Source organism: Myodes glareolus, chromosome 12 (assembly GCF_982192425.1).
Source record: "Myodes glareolus chromosome 12, mMyoGla1.1, whole genome shotgun sequence".
NCBI lineage: Eukaryota > Metazoa > Chordata > Mammalia > Rodentia > Cricetidae > Myodes > Myodes glareolus.
The window spans coordinates 30,645,006-30,666,319 of NC_142037.1; the positions used below are offsets into that span (position 1 = coordinate 30,645,006).

At 43.9% G+C, this 21,314-nt stretch overlaps 1 protein-coding gene across 1 annotated transcript in view; it reads left to right on the top strand.

The window, feature by feature from the left end:
- The window catches only part of Ints9 (integrator complex subunit 9), an 88,621-nt gene that overhangs the window by 39,211 nt on the left and 28,096 nt on the right, over positions 1-21,314 (top strand). Inside the window, exons 6-8 of the mRNA XM_048421794.3 lie at positions 377-463; positions 15,313-15,433; positions 16,098-16,232. Coding sequence (XP_048277751.3) covers positions 377-463; positions 15,313-15,433; positions 16,098-16,232 — 343 coding nt within the window. The remainder of the gene's footprint in view (positions 1-376; positions 464-15,312; positions 15,434-16,097; positions 16,233-21,314) is intronic.

Genomic DNA, 21,314 nt, shown 5'->3' on the forward strand with positions numbered 1-21,314 from the left:
AACATCACAAGTGCTGAAATGACAGGCGTGAGCTGCCATGCTCAGCTCTATTTCTAGCTTTTTGATTATCTCTAGCTTTCAGTATCTATACAGCCCAGTGGGCCTTGGACTCCATTGCCTATATTCGGGTGTGCCACCTCAGGATGGCAGAGATCTGTCCCACTGCTGATCTTTGGGCAGATTTCAAACTAACTGTTGAGGTCTCCCTCTAAGTGAAGCACTTCTGATTCCTAAAGCCATCGTCAGCTGCTTGCATCAGTTTAAAATGTCTGTCTCCTGAGACAGGCTAGTGGGCGGTGGGCAAGTCCACCTCTCCAGGCTACAGTGTCAGCAGCAAGTTGTTCTCCAGTGTTCTTCATGCTCTGTTTCAATGCAGGCTTCTCATGGAAGAGCTGGTGAAGTTCATCGAAAGAGTGCCAAAGGCCCAGTCTGCCTCCTTGTGGAAGAATAAGGATATACAGCGGTGAGAATAGCCCTCTCCTTGTTGGCTACAGAGCTTCATGAGGCTCTTTGGGTTTCATTTTATGCGTCAACACAGACCTTGTTAGGATGAAAGGTGAAAGGGCTTCATTTAACTCACAGAGTCAGGCCCCATGCTGGGTGTGGGAGCTTTGGCAACACATGGCTCTACCATGGAGGTTCTGGGTCTCATGATTCAGGTCACTTAGGTCTTGCCAAGACTGTCTTAAGAGAGATTCACCACAGTGCTGTTGACACTCAGACAGTAAAAAGCTACGATGGCCAGATGGCTCCATGGGTGAAGGGGCTTGCCACCAAGCCTGAAGACCTGAATTTGATCCCCAAGACCTGCGTGGTAGGAGGAGCGAACCAAACCTCACAGGTTGGCCTTTGACTTCTACACAGGTCTTGTCACATACATATGCCCATGCACAAACATCATACACACAGTAAATACTCAAATATTTTTTTAGAGTAAGAAAATAATGTTTGCTACTTAAGGAAGCTGAGGTGGACGTTTCTTAGAAGATGTCAAGCAACTGGAGGAAAAGATTCTTATATAAAGTCTGGGGGCTGAGTGGTAGCTCAGTGGACAAAGTCCCCACATTCATGAGGATCATAGTTGAGATCCCCAAAGCACACCTAAGAGTGAGCAGATCATCCCAGCACTTGGGAGGCAGAGACAGGCTGCCTGGAGCAAGCTGGCTAGACTGGATGGAACTGATAAGACTGCTAAGCTCTGGGTTCAGCCCATAGGCCCAGCATCAGTAAATAAAGGGAGAGCCATTGAGGAAGATACTTTGGATCAGCTTTGGGCCTCCACACATATGCACACCAGAATGTCTACACACATGTGAACATATGCATGTACACCACACCCGCGTGCACACCCTTGCATACGTGCACGCACACACATATACACCACACTCCAGTTGTGAAGAAGAGTCCAGCTTTCATGTCATGGGGTGGTGAGAAATTCAGTGTTGACTGTGAGAGGTGAAAGGAGGAGGGGCAGGTTTAGTGAGGTTATGTATGCAGTCTCTTACCTGTGAGGTTGAGGTTGGCTCCCCCATTGAGTACGTGCAGGGAAGGAGTAAAGGCTTGTAAGGAGAATGACATGACCATATTTGTTTTTGAAGAAAGGAGCTCTGAACGCAGCCTGGGAGTGAGGCAGCGTGCAGATGGACACAGGAAGACCAGCAGGGGATCATTCCAGAACAGATGACAAGTCTGAGTTGGGGGGTAGTAGTGAGCATGAAGAAGACTGCAGCTTCAGAGAAGCTTCTGAGCTGGGATTTAAAGGGAGCTGCAAAATAATAAACAGGAAGGCGAGTGGAAGCCTAGGGACAAAGGGTGCTTCCCAAAACCCAGGTTTGCGGGTGGTGGTGACATGCCTGTAATCCCAGCACTCTGGACTGCAAACCATGCCAGCCTGGGCTGCATAAAACAAATTCTATGTCTATCAAAGGTGCATGCTAGAAACCAGGTACAAGAAAAGACAAAGGAAAGCAAGTGGTAAAATGGAGATGAGCCCTGGGTGTAACCATCCCAAGAGTTTAGCCAGAGTGACATGCAGGGACCAAGAGACTAATGTCAGAGGTAATGGAAAGGAGAAGGACCAGGGAGGGAGCAAGGGGTGGCTTAACCCCTCATCCACTTTGACCTCCACAATGCAGAGGACACCAGCCAGCTTTGACTTAGGCTCTGTTTAACCCCTGCTGCTGCCGACACGCCCCGCCCTCACCTTCTGTTTTTTAGCATGGAAAGCCTGGAGTTCAAATTAGTCTGTACTTCCTGAGCATTCCTGATCCTGCCCCCTTTTTCCAGTTGCCCTGACCTTCACCCCCAGAACAGTGATAATGGCAGTCACCTTGGCTTCAGAATGTCTTTGATTTTTGCCAGTCTTTCTGTGAGAGTGTGTATGTGTAGCGGAGTTACCCTGTTTTTGTGTTTTAGAGTTTAGGTACAAGTCTCCTCTATGTGTTCCTTGTGTGCACTGCTTATTTAACCTCTGGGTTGTTTTTTCTGCCAGACAGCGTTCTAAATGTGTTACCAAGGAGAACTAATAATTTGGTGAGGTAAGCAGTGGCCTTGTTACAGTTTACAGGAGAGAAGTGCCAAAGACATTCTTGACCTCCCCAAGGTCGTCCCGCTAGTGAAGTGGTAGGTCCTGATTATTCGGGCTAGAGAGTTCATACTCCCACTCCTCTGCCTAGTCGCTCTTTGAGGGCGTGTCCTGCAGGCCCCCTTGTGTGGTGGAAAGGGAAGCAAGTATGCGGCACCCTTTCTCCTGTCTTGCTTGGATCTTCTGGATGTCTCCTTGGTTGGTAGGATGGTGTGCAAGTGTCTTCACATCGCCTGGATGTACCCATAGCCAAACTGTCTTATTTCTGTTTAAATGGCCTCTTTCATCTGGCCACTCCCACACAGTGATACATGGTCCCTTCCCCTCCTTGTGTTTCATTTAAAGTCTCAGCTCCCTTTTTTCTCAGCCCTTAATGGTGGCACAGTCTGCCTTGAGCACACTGGACCCCATGGGACCCCAGGTCTCAATAACCCCCCTCCTTAAAAATCATAAGGTTGTGTTATCTTTCCCTGGAATAGACCGATATGCCTTGCCTCCCTTACTTATTTCCTATTGGTAAGTTTACGTCCTGTGTACTCAGCTGCAAATATTTTGGGCACATCAGAAGTAGTATTCAAAGGTCCGTGTCCCTGACTTCCCAAACCTGGGACCAAATCTTCTGAGTCTTCATTTGCCTTCTCTGTGACCTTGAGCAAAGTCCCTTTTTCCCCCTTGCCACCCATTTATTGTAAAACATAACAAGATAATTTGCTCCCAGAGTGATGTCAATATGTATTAAGAAGAGTGAATGGAGCTGGAAAGAAGGGAGGGTAAGGGCAGGGCCCTGGAGGTTATTCAGGAGATGCTCAGCAAAAAGTGTTAGTTGAAACAGAACCACCAACTGGTGGACAAAAAGTAGAAAAGGAAAAGGCACTGCTGGAGAAGATCCCTGTGTATTCTGGCCCTGAGCGGGTCTTGCATTTTGGCTTTGGAACACATGGTGGGCCCTCGCTATTGGAAAGAATATGCCGAAGTGAGAAAGTTAAATCTCCAGCTTTGTCCTTTTTCTATCATAGATAAATTCAGCATAAATATTAGAACTGGCATGAAAATTGGAGCACTCTTTGAGGCTGGTGGCGGCTCATTAAGGAAGGAAAGCACCTTCCCTGCAAGCATGAGTTCCCACCTCAGCACGGTCCTTAAGGCCAGGTAGGGTACATCTGTGACCTGGTGCTGGGGGGGAGGGGTAGACAGAGACAAGCAGACCCAGCGGTCAGCTAGCCTGCAAGTCTAGCGTAAATAGCAAGCTCCAGGTTCTGTGAGATTTTTGTCCCAAAAATAAGGTAGAAAATAACAGAGGACATTTGATATCAATATGTGGCTCTCCCTTCCCACTCAAGGAAACACATCAGTGTGTGTGTCTGTCTGTAGGGGAGGGGGTACTGTTATAGCCCAGGGGGAAAAAAATTAAAAAAGGAAGCAGAACTTTTTAAAGGGCTCTTTATTTTTTGATTGGTATCAGACAGCAGAGCTCTAGAGTTTCACCTTGGGCTAGGTACTAGAAGTGCTTCGTTGGTCGGCTGAAGGGTTGGGTGCTGAAGGATGCCTGCTACCGTTAGGTTCCTCTGATACCTAGTGTTCTAAGGGACCAAAGCATGCTGCACTGAGAACTGGGTTTCTGTGGCCTAGTTTATTGAATGTTTCCCCCCCGGGGATGCAATCCATGAATTTTCTAAAATAGAGGCATGATATAGAGCCTGGACTGGTTGTCACACTCCTGACTGAAGCATCTGGGGGCACACTGAGTGTGTCTTGGCTGTTTAAGAATGTGAGCTGCCAAATCTACCCTCTTTTTCTTTCCTTTTTCTTTTTTCTCTTTCTTTTTTTTAAGAAGTTTAAATCTGGCTTCTTTATAAGTGTTTTTTTTAATCTTTTTTAAGTGTTGGCTTACACATTAAAATAAAATCCTGTATGATTCAAGCAAATCACTGGGTGTCGGATTTGAAACTTGAGCCCCCTAATTTTACTTCAAACTACACAGGAATTCTTAAAATAGATCTTGGTCAAGTGCCTGGAATTAATGCATGTAAGTAGTTGGAGTTAGTAATAAGGCCATCGAGTAAAGAAAACAATAAATTAAAAATTCTCAAGCTCATTGGTCAAAAAAAAAATCTGACAAATTCTCTTAAATCATTCGGAGTTGGTTTGAATTCACATTTGATTTATTATTAGGATGTATATTCAAAAATCCTATTAGTCTTGCTTTTGACAGTTGTGTGACTTCTTGCCTCAGTTGACATGTCCCTGAGATTTATGCAGAAGATGTTAGCTATCGTTCTTCCTACTCGTGACACTTCTGTATACTCTTCCTGAAAAAGGAGATGGAGTTTTGAAGAGAAAACCCGCACAATAGAATTTTCTTACATAAACCTTAAAGTTTAGATTTTTAATGAGCAATTTTAAAGCAAAATGTTCCACCTAAGAAGCTACTCTGGTGTCTGGTATTTTTAATACGAATGCTTTATGAGGTTAGATTCCATTGTCATAATTAAAAATAAATCTTTATAAGGCATTTCCAGGTGTGATGGTGCACACCTATAATTCTGGCACCAGGTAGGTAGGGACCAGAGGCAGGAGAAACATTCAAGGGCAAGCTGGGATACTAGTGAGATTCTGCATTTTAAAAAACATGATAAAAATCATAAGATACTGTCATAATCTCATAAGCATTAAGGAGTTAAGAACATAAGAGGAAGGTTCACTGGCTTCAAATGCATATTAAAGGTTTTATTCTTTCGCTCTGACATTCATCAGCTATGGCCTAACTATATAATAGGACGAAATTTAGCAAGTTTGGGCTTAGCAGTCACACAGACGGGAGAGAGAATTTAGGTCTGTTTCTTGGTAGCTGAATCAGTTCATTTTCTTCTAAGCTCTATTTTCTCATTGGTAAAATTGAGATGGATGTTAACCACTTTTCAGGGTATCAAGTAGATCAAATGAGTACTGGGTAAACTTCTTAAAATAGTCCTTACCTACTTGGTGGTGGTGGCACACGCCTTTAATCTCAGCACTGGGGGGAAGGGGCAGAAGCAGGCGGCTCTCTGTGAGTTCAAGGCCAGCCTGGTTGGCAGAGTGAGTTCAAGACAGCTAAGGCTGTTACACAGAGAACCCCTCATCTCAAAGGAAGAGAGAGACAGAGAGAGACACACACAGAGAGAGAAACCAGTCCTTACCCACTTTAGTAACATTTGGTGTTGTGGTTTGCATGAGAAATATCCCCCAAAGACTCATGTATTTGAACATTTGCTTCCCAGTTGCTGGTGCTGTTTGAGTGGGTATGGGATCTTTAGGAGTTGCAGCATTGCTGGAGGAAGTACATCATTGTGGAATAGATCTTTAGAGGGTGCAGTTTTGCTGCACACCTCTGGGGGCAGGCTTTGAGAGTTTCCAGACTCTCCCTACTTCCTTCTTAGTCTCTCTGCTTCCTGTTTCTGCTGCCGTGCCTCCCCCACCATTACAAATTCTAATCTCTAACCCTCTGGAACCAACCATCAGCCAAAATAAACCTTTTTTTCCTTATGTTTCTTTCAGTTTTACAACAGTGATAAAAAAAAAAGACTAATTATGGCAGCCAGAGCACACCTGCCTTCTAGGCCTAATTCATCTGAGATGCCACCCTTCCTGTTAAAGCAAAGAAACTTTCTAAGCCCACGCTTGCCTCTTCTTTAACATTGCCAGCCTCACTTTTTGAGACTTGTTGGCCTCTTCTGTAAAATACATAGAATTGAATTATCTCTAAGAGCACATGCATTACAATTTTCGAAGATACCTATGGGAAGGGCTCCTCAAGGTCAGTCTTCAGAGAATGGCTGTACTTTGATGGAGTCACAGACTGTTGAGCCTTGTGATCCCAGATCCTTTGTTCATTTTAAGTCAATAAGTTAACCTTCGAGGGACCAATTCATGGTACCCAAACTCCAAAGATGTTAATGGGGAAAATACTGTTCTATTACTTCCTACTGAGACTCAGAATTGGTGTGGTTCATCTGTCCATGAGTCTGTCCTGCTCAGCAAGTCCACTTGAAAAACCAAAACATAAAGAAGAGTTTGCTTTGTTTTCTTTTGGTGACTGTAGAGTTGAGGCAAAGATCATCTGGACACCCTCTCGAATAATGTGTACCATGCTTTGCTGACCATAGTAATTGCCTTTGTTTTTTCTAGAGACAATTGGGTCTGAAACAAAAGTTCCGATTGTAGTGTTCCCAGTTAATGTTGAGAAATGTCTGGTTTGAGCTTCACTTTTGATAAACTCAATATAGAGCATCCAGCCTCCAACCCATCCCTGTGGCACAGATGTCACATGGTCATTATTGAGAGTAGACACAGCTTCTACTTCTTGTATTCTGCTCTTATATTCTGCCCATTTGTTCAACTAACACTTAGAACCTGATCAATGTGTTCATTGTCTGCCTTTAAGTGGTCCCTATAGGCCTAAAGGTCTTAACTCTTTAACAAAAACCCATGATCTTAGGTTGCTGATTGTGCTGGTAAGATGCGGGAAGAGGCAGCAGGACTTTGGCCAATATCAGCAGCCCGGGAAAGAAGTTTATTGGGCACTCAAGTGCGATAAGAAAAGAATGAAATGAGAAAGTACTTATGAAAAATTTAGGCTATGAAAATTTGACTTTGATAAATTAGAAAGCCAGAAACAGAACCAGTTCCCTCTGGGTTTCCTTATCCTACTTATCCCAAATCAGCTAATAATCCTAATGGCTTTAAGTGGGTCTCTAAGTGCCCTGCTGTAAGTGTGGCCTCACATACACTTAGGAGGTTTAGGGAAAGCTCAGTCTGACAAGATGTTAGGAGATAGGTGTATATGACAGAGTGACCCAATGTCAGGGGGAAGTAAGAGTGGGTATAGATGTGGAATCAGATTTTACGAATATCTGCCAACCAAGTATCTGGCCAGCATTGTGAAACATCTGTGGAAAAGTTCCATCAATTTTTAAGACATATAACCCCTGAATTTGAGCTTACAGCCCAGGGCTAGGACTTTGTAGGCTAGGTTGGTTCAAAGTATCAAGAAACCATTCTGGAACAAGTAATGGGGTAAACAAAAATAACTGGCTTGTTGAAAATCAGCCAGTGTACACCAAGAAAAAGACAAAAGCTCTAAGTCTTAGCATTAAACCAAAGAATAGCTTTTTTTAAAAGCTAACAGAACATTTGACTACCCCTAATTTAAGACTTTTGTCTAGCTTACAAAAAAAAATCCTAGATCATTTGCGAGAATGTAGTTGTCAAACTTTTATGAAAAGAGAACCTTTATAAACATTTCCGAGTAGAGAAATCTATGAGACATAAACAGTATATAAGGCACTGGAATAAGCTATCCAAAGAATTTAGGCACTGTTGTGTGTATCTATGTAAATATGCATACACACATACATATATTATATGTGTATACACCATATATTACTGTATACAGTTAGTCGTGTGTATCTGGGAGTTTTGTACTCAATGAATTCAACCAACTGCTGATGGAAACTATTATTCCATGAACAGTAAAGCCATTTGCAGTACTTTTATATGTAACATGTGGGCCAGCTTGTTGGAGTGTCTGTCCTGCCCAGTACCCCACAACCGGCAAACCCCAATGAAAATAACACAGAGTCTACATTAGGTTATAAACTGATTGGCCCATTAGGTCAGGCTTCTTGTTAACTCTTATAACATATATTACCCCATTATCCTTATCTATGTTAGCCACATGGGCTCAGTACCTTTCTCAGTGTGACAGCTTACATGCTGCCTCTTCGGTGGTCTGCGCAGGAGTGGTGGAAGAACTTCCTTCTTCCCAGAAGAAATACTCCTGTTTTCATCGCCCCACCTCTACTTCCTGTCTGATTGACCTGCCTTTACTTCCTACCTGCCTGGCCAATCAGCATTTTATTAAAATACATGATTGACAGAATACAGACAATTCTCCCGAACCATTTCCCTCTTTTTTTTTTTTTAAACAATGGAAAATACCCATAGTCCATTTGTTGGGAATGTGGGCGTAGTATTTCAGGCTACTTCCTGCTGGTTGGGGGCGCTGATGATCTTATGGGGACCTAAAGAAAATTTAGAGTTATAATCAAGTCCTGACTGGAGTATCCTGTGAGTCTTGATCATCTCAGGCAGCAGTCTTGAATCTGTTTTGGATGTAGAACTCAGACATCTGGGCCATCTGTTCCTATCGGAGATTTCTCAGGTGGTCTTCCTTTATGGAACCTGATTTTTCTTAACTCAGAATGAATCCACAGCCTCTCATTTTCTGTGGAAACAAAAGCAAAATCTCTTCTCCAAAGTAACATACCTTTTGACTTCAGTTTTGAAGCCAAGGTATTTTCAAAATACCTATTTTGGGTTAGTTCTGCAGCATTTATAAGCAAATGTCTTTTGGCGATTGTTGCTCCTTCCTCAGCATTCAAACAATTCAAAGAGAGCATAATAACATACAGCGTCAAGATTCTCTGTGTATTTTCCATCTTTACGTGGCTTTATTTCAACATCCATTTCTTTTATTTTTACTTTGACTTTTTGAGACAGGTTCTCTGTATATCTTTGTCCTGGAATAACTCTGTAGACCAGGCTGTCCTTGAACTCACAGAGATCCACTTGTCTCTGCCTCCCAAGTGCTGGGATTAAAGGTGTGTGCTACAACACCTTGAACTCTCAGAGATCTGTCTGTCTCTGCCTCCCAGGCATTGGGATTAAAGGTGCAAGCTACCACACCTTGAAGTCATAGAGGTCAATCTACCTCTACCCCTTGAAGTCACAGAGGTCAATATGCCTCTGCCTCCCAGGCATTGGGATTAAAGGTGTGTACCACCACACCCAACTATTCTCTTTCTTTTACTTTAAGAACTTTAACTTTTATCCTGCATTTATTTTTAACACACTGTAAACCATTTAGAGGTTTTCTTCATCTTTGAATCTATCTTTACTGTATATCTCTTTCTTTTTTTGACCACACGAGTCTTTAATGGGTAGGACTAAAGCCGTAGCTTTGACAGTTAGATCCAGCCCATTCCTTAGCTTTCCAGCCTCATGGCTGAGATACCAGCCAGAGCTGTGTTCACTGCCACAACTCTATGGCGTTTCAAGGTCCTTGCCAGCAAGCTGCAGCATTCTGCTCACAGACCACACTCAGTCGGAGTGCCTGCCTGAAAGAGTCAGAGTTTGCCCTGGCAGGACAGCCCAGAAAGCCAGCACTTTAAAACAGCATAGCTTTTTTCCTGCTACGACTGACAACCGAAAAGCATGCGTTCACTTTTTCCTAAACACATTAAGTGTTTAGTGGCAGGACCTCTTAAAAGAGCTGCAAAGTTTTGCAGCTAAAGCTGAGTCGGGAAGCCTCTCTTAGATGAGAGTGCTTGCTTGCCTCTAGCAAGCAGAGCAGACCCAAGAAATTCTGCTACCAAGAAACCATGCTTTACTCTATTCTTTCCCAAGCTTTCTCAAGCTTTCTGTGGATTCACTTATCCACGTGGGCGCCATATGTAGTGAAGAGCTGTGTGCAGGCATGCTTTTCATCCCGCCCGACTCCCGCAAGGCTAGCTTAGCCCCGGAAATAACAACACACAAATTGTATTCATTTAAGCACTGCCTGGCCCATTATCTCTAGAGAGTTAGTTACTGGCTAACTCTCACATCTTGATTAACCCATTTCTAATAATCTGTGTAGTACCACGAGGTGGTGGCTTACCGGAAAAGATTTAGCATGTCTGACCTGGTGGCTGGCTCCATGGCGTCTGCCTCATAGCCCTCTTCCCAGCATTCTGTTCTGTTTACTCCACCTACCTAATTTTCTGTCCTATCAAGGGGCCAAGGCAGTCTCTTTATTGACCAATGAAAATAGCACAATAGACAGATAACTCTCCTCCATCATTTATATTGCACTATGACCATACACTGTATATGATCAGTAACCTAGAGATGACCTAAAGTGTAGTAGACCTGTCCAACTTATTAGAACATACTGCTGAAATAACAAAATTGCTTTATTGAGCCCTGAAGTTCAGGCCTACTGTCAGTTACATGGCAAGAGTTACCTCTAATTTTTTAAAGAATCTTAAAATATATTGGAGAATTTGCACATGACTTTATAAACACTGTACTATCTTGTAGAAGGGAGTTGAGCATCCACAGATTTTGGTGTGTGCCAGGAATTCCTGGTACCAGTACCCTATGGAGCCTGGGGACAATTTTATATTTCTTAAGAAAGTAGATTTGACTAGCAGTGGTGGCCCATATCCTAAACCCAGAACTCAGGAGGCAGAGACAGGCAGATCTCTTGAGTTCAAGGGCAGGCTGGTCTACAGAGCTACTTCCAGGACAGCCAGGGCTATACAAAGAAACCCTATCCGGGGTGGGGGGAATTAACACCCTCACTACATGTCACTCACTTGCTGCTGTTTATAAGGAAGAAGTTTCCCCTCAATTTAGAGATATAGGGATGAAAGATTAAGTGAATGCTTAATATTTCAACTGAAAGAAGGAAAAAATCAACATTAAATTAGACATGGAAGGCAGTCTGTTCCTAATTGTTTATTAAAATTACCTTGAGAAGCCAGGTAGTGGTAGTGCACCCTTTTAATACCATCACTTGGGAGGCAGGCAGATATCTGTCAGTTCGAGGCCAGCCTGGTGTACATAGTGAGTTCCAGGCAGACACCAAAGCAACACAGAGAAACCCTGTCAAGAGAGAGAGAGAGAGAAAGAGAGAGAGAGAGAGAGAGAGAAAGCAAAATAAAATTACCTTCAGAATGCCTACGAAAAGCCAAACGTAGTTGGGTATTACAATGCCGCCTTTCCAGTAGAACATAAACCCAGACTTTGTATGTTTTGGGAATGAGTTCTCACTACCTTCCTCAGGTCAGTCTTGAACTTGAGGACTCAATGGAACCTTAACCTTCTGAATTGCTGGGACTGCAGGTGTGTGACACCATCATAGCTCCAACACTGTACAGCTTCTGTCTTTCTGCATCTCTCAGCAGGCTGCTGGTAAACTCAGGTCCAGTTGGAAAGGACCACTCGCAGGCTCACATATCTAGTTGTTGAACTAAGGCCTCCCTCAAGTCCTTCCCCTATGTGCCCATCAATTGAACTTTTTACAACATGGCAGCTGATTTCATCAGAGTGTGTAAAAATGGGGCATTCTGAAGTCCCTCTCTCTCAGAATCTAATCATCAGATTTATAAGCTCATTATTTTTGTCCTACTCTTCTTCTTGAGAAGCAGGTACTTGGTCCATGCCCAGGGAGTGGCCAATACAAGGTGGTAAATGCAGGATAGGGGTGTGATAGGGAGCCCTGTCTAAAGCGACCTAACACAAAACCCTAATCCGGAAAGTCAGACCTGAAACCAGTTAGCTGGAAGCTCAGTCTGCTGTCTCCCGCTGTTCTCTCTCTGTTTTAGCGTGACCTGTACCCTCATCTGCTAGTGCAGTTCAGACAGGAGCCAGTTCCTTCCTTGAGGTAGCCATTGGGCATGCGTGCATCTGTTATTAGTATTGAGAATTCAGTGCAGCGTCTAGAAAATGAGAGCAAAGTTAATGCATTTGTGACGTGACAGAATTGGATAAAAAAAAGGTGCCGTGCTATTTCAGTGTATATTAGTGAAATTAAAGGCATACTTAACAAGCCTGCTCCCCACACAACCATGATCTACTGAACTGTTGTCAGAGACATGGGGGGGAGGTTTTGTGTAAAGAATGCTATCTTCAGCGTCTCTTGACGCTATGTTTGTAAGTTCTAGCCTTTTACGTGACTTTAATGGATTGCTTTCTTACATAAAAAGTACCTTCTACCCTAGTACCTTCTCTAAAAATAGACCCCGAATCAACAGATTAAAAATCAGGAACTACTTCCACAATCACACTCGCAACGTTCCCTTAAGCTTCAGACCTGACTCTAACGGTGACTGACTCAAGGCTAGCACTCACCAGCAGAATGGCCCATGTTGACAAAGCCTGCTACAGATCTCAGTCCTGGCTGGAGGGAAAGCTCAGTGACGTGCCAGGTATCACGTGATGGGTAAGGAAGCCCACAGGAAACGTAGCTGCAAGTCTACTCTTGTGCGTGACTTTTTAGTCAGTCTCCTAGAGAGAGGCACCATGTATGACATTCACCCAAAGGAGCCATGCACTTAGGACTGTGCTCTGCACTTCTAGCCATTCCCATGAAAGCCGTCCAGCTCTGGCCTGAAGTCATTATTTTTCCCGGAGGGTGGAGCTGGAGGGCCCAAGAACTGGACCCTGGTGGTGGCAACTTAAAAGGTGGGTGTTAGGGTGGCTGCAGCGGACACTGTACATCCATTGTGCTACCCATCCCCCAACAGAACACTCCTGGTGTCCCCTTTTACAAGTGAGGACTGCAGCTCAGAGGTGATGGTGACCTTGGGCTGAAATCCAGGCTTGTCTGGCGTCGCTCCTGGCTTCCCATGCTACCACAGTACCGCCACCTTGAAGCAGCACCTTCTGGGCTGCCTGAAGTAGAATCCGTAGCAGCTTACTGTCCATGGCCTTGTCCGACATGCTTCCTCACCACTTCCCTGCTCCCTGATAAGCAGGCCAGATGCCCCAGAGCATGTAAGAGAGCGCGTGGCCCAGGTGCTGTCATGAGACCCAAAGTGGGGCAGTGGTCTCTGTTTGGAGTAGCTGTTGTTACCTGTCTAAAATGTGGAAGACAGGTGGTGAGAACGTGGGTCTCCAACGCTGGGAAACCTGGCACTGGAAGACAGAGTACAGCGAAACCTGAGTAGAGGGGGAACCATTAGAGTATAGATGAGGGTGCGGGTGTGAAGGAGTGAACCCCTCTGCTGCTCAGTGTATTTGGGGGAGTAGAGCCTGCGCGTGTTCAGTTCACCAGAAGTACTTCGACCTAGCTTGTATAGCCAGCCTCTGACTGATCAGTCTTCCAGATTATTCCTCATATTTTTTAGAACAAAAATGTTTGTTCATCAAAGAGATGTTTTTTGATGGTGGTATTAGCAGTCACATTTATCTTTTATGAACAGGAAAGAGAATGTGAGATGGTAAGTAGAAATGCCTGGTCTGGGGTATAGCAAAGAGGCAAAGCATAGTCTACAGTGTGCAAGGGTCTGGGTTCATCACCAGCCCTGTGGGAGGAAACAACAGGACAGGGCTATCGCTCAAGTACAAATGTTCTGTGTTAGAGTGTATATAAGGGGCTGGAGAGATAGCTCGGTGGTTAAGAGTACCTGCTGCTCTTGAAGAGTACATGGGTTTGGTACGCAACATCCACAGAGCAGTTTATAACTGCCTGTAACTCCAGTTTCAGGGGATCTGGCTCCCTCTTCCAGTCTTGTTGGTATCACCCACCCACATGATACACATGAAATTAAAAATGGAAAAACATTTATTTATTTATTTATTTTTGTTTTTCAAGGCAGGGTTTCTCTGTGTAGCCTGGAACTTGCTTTGCAGACCAGGCTGTCCTTGAACTCAACAGAGATCCACCTGCCTCTGCCTCCTGAGTGCTGGGATTAAAGGCATGCACTACCACTGCCTGGCTGAAATAAATCATTTTTAAAGTATAACTCAAAAATAATGGAAAATTGTAAATTTAAAAGCTTCATCAGAAATTAGTGCAAAAGGAAGTAGTAAAGGAAGGATAGATGGATGAAAAAGAAGTGGGACAAGCAGCAAAAATTAAAGTGGAAGATATAGGGGGCTGGAGAGATGGCTCAGAGGTTAAGAGCACTGACTGCTCTTCCAGAGGTCCTGAGTTCAATTCCCAGCAACCACATGGTGGCTCACAGCCATCTGTAATGAGATCTGGTGCCCTCTTCTGGCATGCAAGCATACATGGAAGGAATGTTGTATACATAATAAATAAATCTTTAAAAAAAATAAAGTGGAAGATATAGTCCAACTCTTTCAGTAATAAAAGATAAATGTGAATGGACTGGACAGTCCAATTGGACTACAGGGATTATCATCCTAGGTTCAAAAAAATCATAACTAGCCAGATGGTGGTATATGCCTTAATCCCAGCACTTGGGAGACATAGGTAGGCAGATCTCTGAGTTTGAGGCCAGGTCTACTGAGCAAGTTCCAGGGCAGTCAGAGATGTTAAACAGAGAAACATTGTCTTTAAAAAAAAATCATAATTAAAATGGAAATAGAAACATAATAGGAAAAAATAACAAAATCTAAAGGTTTAAAAGTGGGTGTGGATTTGGCACCTTTGTGGAAGTCAGGGCAACTTTTGAAAGTCGGTTCTCACCTTCCACCTTGTTAAGGCAGGGTCCCTCGCTTCTGCCACTACACTGCATGCTCCCAGTTAGCTGACCCATGGCCTGCCGATTCTCCTGTCTCCTTCTCCATGTCACAGAGTCCTGGGATTACAGATGCCCACCACTGCATGCAGAGTTTTACCTTCATTTCAGGGACTGAGCTTGGGTCATGAAGCTTAGTGAGCAAGTACTATTGCCCACTGAGCCACTACATACACCCTGGTTTGTTTTTTTTTAATCAATAAAATTGACCGAAAAAAAGAGAAGACTCAAATTATTAGAATAAGAGAGAGGAGACAGTAATACTAGCATTATATAAATGATGATTAGAAAAGAACCCATGGGGCAAAAAACAAAAGAACCCATGAGCAGTCCTGTGCCAATAAACTGACCCACTTACGTAAAGTGGTCATATTACTAGAGATATCTATTAATTGATGGCATGTTCACCTGTTGATTGACATTGTGGTGTGTTTGCAGGCTGCTGCCTTCTCCTCTCAAGGATGCAGTGGAAGTGTCAACCTGGAGAAGATGCTACACCATGCAGGAGGTGAACTCTGCCCTGAGTAAAATCCAGCTGGTGGGATATTCTCAGAAAATTGTGAGTGTTGATACCTTGTGAGTGCTTTCATGAGGGCCACCCCTGTGCTGAGTCCCTGGGGACTGGTGGCTCTCTTTGTCAAGCTGCCCTGTCTCCTTTGTGCTGATTCCAGGAAAAAAGGATGTCGGCCGATTTTTTTCCACCCTCCTTGCTTTTCGGTGGTCCTCGTTTGTCACCCCCGTTCCCTGACACCAGTTCGAACTGGTTGGCCAGCTAGCCGTGAGTCTGGAGACCTGTCCCATCCTGTCACCTGAGAAACCAGACACAGCTTTGCCTGTCTGTGACATAGGCCATAGGAAACAGAAGCAGTTTACATGGGTGACTGGAGAGTTGGCCTAAATGATGAGGATTCCTGCTCTGTTGTTGGCCTGCAGCTGGAGCCATTCAGAGCTGAACCTAAAGTGGAAAGGAAAAGTAGCCTTTGACCCTGTTGGGTGACTTGTCGCCTTTGCTCCTTAATGCCTAGGCCGTGTCCTGGTGACAGACAATGAGCAGAGCCCTAGGTGGCAGAGACTCCAGGAGTGCTCCCATTGTCCACTGCACGGGCTCTGTTATTTCCCTTTTTCTTCAGTTTGCTTTAAAATAAGGACATTTCCGTTGCTCTTTCCTTTAAACTGACTTAACTTGCTGACAGCTGACATGTTCTCTGTGTGGTTTCTTCTAGGAGCTTTTTGGTGCTGTTCAGGTGACCCCTCTGAGCTCTGGCTATGCCCTAGGAAGCTCCAACTGGATTATCCAGTCCCATTATGAGAAAGTGTCTTATGTCTCCGGATCCTCCTTGCTTACCACACACCCTCAGGTAAATTAACGTTTCGTCATCAGCCTGTGCTTATTTAATTCAAATTCAGAATGTCTCCAGTGTACTGTGAGCAGTTTTACACCTTCATAATCTGTTTCTTAGATGCTCTGGGGAGTTAGAACTGTTCGGTCCTTAAGGCCAGGACTGTGCTTTCCTTAGAAGGAATTCTCTTGTCTCAAGGTCACCTCTGGGTTGATGATTCCTGGTCCTCCCAAGACCCTGCCTGGCCTGATGCAGGCCACAGAGATTGTTGACTCTTTCCGCACACACTAACTGCTGAGCACTTACTGAAGGCAGATCTCGGGCCCTGATCTCAGTGTCAGGGTTGAGTGACCACCAGGCAAGGTCTCCGCTTGTACATCTTGTCTTCAGTCGATAGTATCTAAGACCAAGATGAGTAAGGAAATGTGCTGTGTGATTTCAGACTGGGGTAGGAGTCCTGCGAACAGCACAGCAGGTTTATTTTGAGAGGAATGGAGGTAGTATAGCCTGGGTGGTCCATCTGAAGCCAGGATTAAAGAGCCATGTGAAGCTGTGGGACAGAGCCTACAGGGATGCTGATGAAGAGTCCCCGGAGCAGAGCAGGCAGGGCGTGTGAAGAGCAGAGAAAGTTCCATGTGACTGCGGTGTACCATACAGCCGGAAAAGGAGCAAGGCCAGCTCACACGGTCCTTTGTAGACCATGATGAGGCCCAGTTGTTTTGTTTTGTGGTGTAATTGTGGTGTGTATACTTGTAGTGTGGGTATGTGCATGTGTGTACACATGCATGAGGAAAATGGTCACGGCTTTGTGTCTTTTCTTGATCCATCTCTGCCTTGATTCCTAGAGACAGGCTCTCTCACTGAACTTGGAGCTCACCAATTCTGCTGGACTGGCTAGCCAGTGAGCTTCATGGATCCACCTGTCTCCACCCCCAACTAGATAGGTTGCAGCTTTTTAAGTGGGTGCTTGGGATCTGAACTCGGGTCCTCATGCTTATCCTGCAGCCACTTTACCCACTGAGCCACTTCCCAAGCTCCACCCTATTGTATATTTTGTTTGATTGAAACAGGGTCTTACTGTGTAGCCCTGGCTGGCCTGGAACTCACTGTCTAGACCCGGCTGGCTTTCAGCTGACAAAGGTCCACCTGCCTCTGCCTCCCGAGCACTGGGGCTAAAGGTGTCCTATTGTATTTTAACATGGAGGGGAAGCTATTATGTATTTGGCAGTAAGTTACACATAAACATTGTTATGAATGTAATATTTAATCTTTGGGTTTTGTAGAGAACTTTTGTTTGTTTGTTTGTTTGTTTTAATCCCTGGTTCTTTTGTGGTTGTAAAGGAAGAGTGATCGAGATTACGTAGTCAGTTGCTGAATATACAGATAACTTGTGGGCATCCCAGTCACATTTTATCTGGAATTGGTTACTTTATGAATGTAACCTTAAGATGTTTTTTGTCTGCATAATAAAACAGAAGTTGAGGCTTGGACCAGGAGGCCCTTCTGCCTCCTTTGTAGTTCTGCCCTCTCCCTGACAGTAGCTTTGAACTATACCACAACCACCTCCTCCTGTCTCAGATGTGCTTTCCCTGCGCTCTGTTCCTCATGTTTGAGAAATATTTGCTATATTTGTGACAGAAAAATGTATGATTTAATCATATTTGTATATATATGCATACATATATACCTTACAGAATGACTAACTCAAACTAATATCTTACTCCATTTTCAAAGAGGAGAAAATAATTCTGTGCCCTGTCTGAAAGACTAGGTGCTGCTGCCAATCTGCAGTGTTTATTCATGTTTTCTGTCGGGGCAGGGACAGGGTCTCACGTGACCCAGGCTGGTCTCAAACAGGCTATACAGCTAAGGATGACCTTGAACTATGTCCTTCTGCCCAGACCTCCAAAGTGACGTCCTTACAGGTGTACCACCTCCCCTAACTCATCCCTTCTTTTATAACCAAGTTTGATCTCAAGGTCTCCAGGAGACAAGTTCTTGTGTTTTCCTGTAGCTAGCAGAATTCTGGGCCCTTCCCGCTTACTGAGATCAAAATCCCATCAATGCCATCATAATCTGCCTCATTGAATCAAATTTTTTTATTGGCAGCTTCTTTCATTCTTGATGTATTCTGCCCTAAAAGACAAGAGGATGACTTGGCTGCCAACTGCTCTGATTTGTCCTGCTTAGATCAAAACCTTTACAGTACAGTTGACGTAATTTCCAGTAAATTGTCCTTACAAGGGCCATAAATTTAAAGGGAAAATAAGGTCTTGAGAATAATGAGCAACATACCTAAATAACTGGTTTAATTTCTAGTTGGCAACCTGTACTATATGTATCAAAGGAAAAAAATAGATTTTCCTTCACCCATATTGTTGGTTTTATATTGAATATGTGGGAATAAAGAAGTTTTAGTTTGAAAAAAGCATGATGGTCTACTGTAGAGGTTAAGAAACGACTAGGGATGTGTCTGGCCCACCACTTATTCTGGGGAGAAAATTAATTAATGAAATAAGCCCGGTTTTATTGGGTTACAGACACACCTGTTTGTTTGTAGATCATTTAGAATTCGGTATATGCTGTGACAGCAGATTTAAAGTTAAGCTTCACAGAAAGAATACTGTACTCTGGCCTGCCTGATTGGAGCCCCTGCGAGCAGAGAAACACAGCACAAGCTGCTGCAATGGTCTGTAAACAAGAGTACGAGGCTTTTGCCTAAACTGGAAGCAGCAGGAGTGGAGAGGTGGCTTTGAGAAAACACAGGCTGAGCTGGACAGTGGTAGTACATGCCCTTAATCACAGCAGTTGGGAGGTACAGGCAGGTGGATCTGTGAGTTCAAGGACAGCCTGGTCTATAATTCTACAGAGAAAGTTCCAGGACAGCCAAGGCTACACAAGAAACCCTGTCTCATAAAAAGGGGGGGGGGGCAGGTGGAAAAAAGGAAAGATGGGCAAGTCTTCAATTCAAGAAGCCTTTATGCTAGGGTGACAAGATGACTCACCAGGTGCCAAGTGTCACCTGCTGCCAAATCTGATGACCTGAGTTCAATACCTGGGACCCATATGGTAAAAAGAAAGACCTGACTCCCACAAGTTGACCTCTCACCATGCCACAAGTACACACAGATGCTCACAAAACCATTACAAATTTCAATATGATTTTTTAAAATGTAGAGCAGTCACTGATGGCCACTGTCTTCAGGGGAGGAGAAATGGAAGTAAAAGATTCTGTGCATGAATGACATTGGGAATAAGGATAATGCATTTGACAAAGAGTTGGCAAGGTGATCATCTGTCGCAGAAGTAGGCTGTAGATAATGATGGATGTGAACCGAGAGAATATTAGCTAGAAGTACAAGACGGGAGCCTGGGTTGAAGGCAAGTGTAGAAACAAATTGGAGAATCATCATACTTATTCTAATTATATAAATAAAAGGCCAAGGGCCAAAGACCGGCCTGTAGGGAAATATTTCTCAGTAGGCTGTGCAAGGAAGAAAAGCAGCCGTGTGGAAGTATGACTAGAAATAGAGAAGAAAACTGAGGCCCTAGCAAAGAAGAGTATCCCGAGCAGGAAGGAAGGGCATGGGTTCTCAGCGCTTACTCGGCTGCCATGCCGACTGTGTGGCTCCAGGGCACCCTTCGATGGTGTCATCTGCAGCCCCACTGTTGTGTCCCTTTCTTCCCCTTAGAGCTTTTCTTTCTTCTTCTGGCTGAAGTCGCCAGTCCCACTGTTAACACAAGCGGTGGTAGTCTGTGGTTTGGACTGAAGTTTAAAGGCGGTGCTTTTATAATCCCTGGATGAGATGTGTTCACGGTCCACACCTATTTATGAAGGAGTTTCTTTTTAGACCTGCTCCTTATAGAATGTCTGAGCTAACCCTGTGCTCTGTAGACTATACATGAATATTTGTTCTCTATTCTGCCCTTTACTTCCTTCCTTATATTAGGATTAACTCTGTTGCTCTACCCCATTCAACTCTCCTGTTGTTGTTTAACTGTTAGATTTTGGTAAGCAGTACTTTGTGATTCATCTTAAATAGGTTATAATGGCCTCTACAGTCTTCATTCCTTCAGTAGTCCACTGGTATTTTACTGCATTTTTGTTTTTAGTCTGTTTTATCCGGTTAGACTTGGGTTAGATAGGGTTGGGTTTTTTTTTCCCCCGGTTTTGTTGCTGTTAGCACAATTAATTGTACATACTGATGTATTTCACCGTGCTATTTCCACACATGCATGCAATGCATATTGATCATATTCATCCATTGTCCGCTCGCTCTCACCACCCCTATTCCCAGTGCCTTCTAATCACTGTCCTCCTTTGGTTTGGGATGGGGGAGTGGAGTGTGGATTTTTTTTTCCTTTCTGCATATGAGAGAGAACACACAGTACTTTGCTCTCTGTGTTTCTATAGCTGGTAATTTCCTAATGTACTGTTCCAGTTGCATCCATTTCGCTGCACATGACAAGATTGCTGTTGTTCTAGCTGAATGGGCTGTGTTGCATGGATGGCTGCCATATTCTCTTCGTGAGTTCATGTCTTGTGAGCACTTACATCGAGTTCATATCTTTGCTTTGTTTTCTCGAGGTCTTATTGTCCACGGTCTCATAATGTGCATTCCTCTCATAAATCTAAAGAAAATATTTTAGGGGGCTGGAGAGATGGCTCAGTGGTTAAGAGCATTGCCTGCTCTTCCAAAGGTCCTGAGTTCAATTCCCGGCAACCACATGGTGGCTTACAACCATCTGTAATGATGTCTGTCAGACATACACACAGACAGAATATTGTGTACATAATAAATAAATAAATTTGAAAAAAAAAAGAACACTTGCTGCTTTAAAAAAAATTAAAAAAAAAAAAAAGAAAATATTTTAAATTTTAAAGTCCTTAAAACCATTGTTCAGATTTAAGGTAGCCACTCATTTTGTTGGTTTCACTTTGTATTGTTGACAATTTTTTCTTTTGGGTTTTTCTCAAAAGTTTTGTTATTTGTTGGTTTGTTTTGTTTTTGATGCAGTACTTTGATGTGGATGCTCCATGGTGAAAGTTAAATGTCTTACAATTTCAACTAGGGCCACAAGAAAGGTACAAACAAGCCC